The sequence below is a fragment of the Penaeus vannamei genome, chromosome 21 (assembly GCF_042767895.1).
Source record: "Penaeus vannamei isolate JL-2024 chromosome 21, ASM4276789v1, whole genome shotgun sequence".
In the NCBI taxonomy this organism is placed as follows: domain Eukaryota; kingdom Metazoa; phylum Arthropoda; class Malacostraca; order Decapoda; family Penaeidae; genus Penaeus; species Penaeus vannamei.
In genome coordinates, this window is record NC_091569.1 from 41,172,819 (window position 1) to 41,175,318 (window position 2,500).

General features: G+C 53.2%; 1 protein-coding gene across 17 annotated transcripts in view; it reads left to right on the plus strand.

Annotated features, from left to right (window-relative positions):
• LOC113825607 (NAD kinase) overlaps positions 1-2,500 on the plus strand; it is a 219,941-nt gene that overhangs the window by 205,364 nt on the left and 12,077 nt on the right. Inside the window, exon 1 of one of the 17 annotated variants that reach the window (XM_070136176.1) lies at positions 1,149-1,477. The exons of the other annotated variants lie outside the window; for them this stretch is intronic. Coding sequence (XP_069992277.1) covers positions 1,449-1,477 — 29 coding nt within the window. The 5' untranslated portion in view covers positions 1,149-1,448. Of the gene's footprint in view, positions 1-1,148; positions 1,478-2,500 lie in introns of those variants that run through there. 17 annotated transcript variants of the gene reach the window in all.

Here is a 2,500-nt window from a genome sequence, read left to right on the forward strand (position 1 = left end):
TTAAGTGTATTTATGTGTGCGTTTCTAAATATCTACGTAATACGTCTGTTAGAATACCTTTGCCAAAGTCGTCGGCGAGAGGAAGGAGGAAAGAGGAAGGAGGCGAGAGGGACCGAAGCGCACGTGGCAGAGCTCGCAGACGTGCGCAGTGTCCGTCGTGGGAATGACGTCATCGCCGCAGGGAGTTCCCCGGCTGGAGGAACCGCGGACCCGGTCGGTGGCAGGACGGGGCGTCTGGCAGGGCGAAGGAGGGCACAGGGCGGGATCGGGGCAGGAGGAGAGGCAGGGAAAGGGAGACGGGAAGGGATGGGGGAAGCGAAAAAGACAGGTGGAGCGAAAAGCAGAAGTAGGAAGAGAGAAGGCGGGGAAAAGGACATTGCAGAAGAGAGAAACGATAAAAAGGAGGCGGACGAGAAGCAGATTTGTTTTCGATTCTTAGGGATTTCACAAATGCCGAAATAATCATTATTAGAGTCGTTTCCATAACCCAGATGCGCTCTCGCGCGCGCACTTGTGTGTGTGTGTGTGTGTGTCTGTGTGTGTGTGTGTGTGTGTGTGTGTGTGTGTGTGTGTGTGTGTGTGTGTGTGTGTGTGTGTGTGTGTGAGTTTTGGAGGGGTTGTGTGCATGTGAACTATGTGCCTTGCTCCTGTTAGTATTACACATTGTTCATGGTTCACCGTAAAGTTCTCTCGGCGATGTATATACTTTCTTTATTTTCCTAGTTTTAGGAACTTTTTAATTCCTCGTGAAGTGGTATATGTGTGGGCTTATCTTCTGCTGCAGTTTTTTATTTTTTATTATTATTGACCGAAGTATCTTTTGCTTGCATGTAATGGAATTCCTTTCGACCTGTGATTCTTTCGCGCCTAGATATAGCACTTGTAGATCATATCGTGTTTGGCGTTTTTATGCGCCTCGAGAAACGGCAGATAGAGCGTCAGGTAAGTGAGCGAAGGTCGGCGCTGGACGCGGCAATCTCCGCCAGCGGTTTCGGGATAAGCCCCGTCGTGACGAAACGGCGGCGCGGGGAGTTTCTGGTAACGATATTCCGCTTGGTGACCATGGCGGCGGGGGTGGGAAGGGGAGGGAGGGGAGGGAGGGGAGGGAGGGGAGGGAGGGGCACAAACGTTGCCTCGGCCGCCGCCGTCGTCAGTCGCTGTCTGTCCGCGGACCTTGTCGCTGGGTCTGCGCGCCTCCGCCCCGTGCACGCCTCTCCACGCGCGCGGTTTTGCCACACGCACTCGAGGTGTGTGTCTGTGATTTAATCTGTGACTGTCGTGTTTTCGGCGGCCAAAACGCTCGTGTTGGTCGTGTCCGAGTGACTGTTCCCGTCAGCGGCCAGTGCAACGGTTGGGTGATTTACTTGGTGCGGTTTGCACGCGAATCGGTGGAGTTCGAGGAGTGAAACGCGAGTAGATGAGCGGAGTAATAGCGCTCTCCGCTCAAGATGAAGTTCGCTCGCGACGTCGCCACATGGTGAGTCACCTGCTAGCCCCACCCAGCCACCTGCCCGCCTGCCCACCCACCTGCCCGCCTACCTCACGAATCGCCCGTGGGTTTGGCCCAAACGTCATGCTAACCTATCTACGCCACATGTTTTCCCTTTGCCAGCTTGCATATATGGAGCTTTGTGCTGGCTTTAGATGGACCTGCGTGTATTTTGTGCACTTGTTTACCTCTGCGTGTGTACTGCTTTGTGATTGAGATTATGCGAATGTGTACTTGGGTACTCTCCGTCGATGAAAAAAGCTTTTAAAATCTAGTTTAAGCGGCAGATAAGATAATAGTGATAGGAAGGTATGGCGGTCCAACGCCATATTCGGTGTTTGTTTTTATCAAGCCATTTCATTTTTGTTAATCTGTGGTCCTTCAAAGGCGTGGGGAAATGGGGGGGGGGAGGAGGAGAGAGGAAATGTACTACATTATTAGCAGCGGACTTCGTTCTGTGGCGCGCGTGCGCAGGAATCCCGCTTTCCTTATCTCGGGGGCGGGGCGGGGGGGGGGGGGGTCATGGATGGGGCCAGATGAAGCCCCGAGATTGGTTGCCTTTCGGGTTGTCTCCGTCAGCTGGCTCCTTGCGACGGCCGAGAACATGCTTGGCGTGCGCTCGCACTAACGCAGGCAAACATGTAATGCCGGAAATCAGACAGAAACAAACTAACAAGAACGTACACACACACACACACACACACACACACACACACACACACACACACACACACACACACACACACACACACACACACACACACACACACACACACACACACACACACACACACACACACACACACACACACACACACACACACACACACACACGCCATTTTAAACAAGTCTAGGGGAGTAGATAGCCACGTTTAACTACACGATACGACGCAGACACAAGAAATGGTGACGAGATTAGTCCCCCAAGCTTTGAAACTCGAACCAAAGATGTTCATGGGACAAGGGAGGACATGGTTCCTCCTGGTGGAGCGCGACTGCGCTGGGCGACGC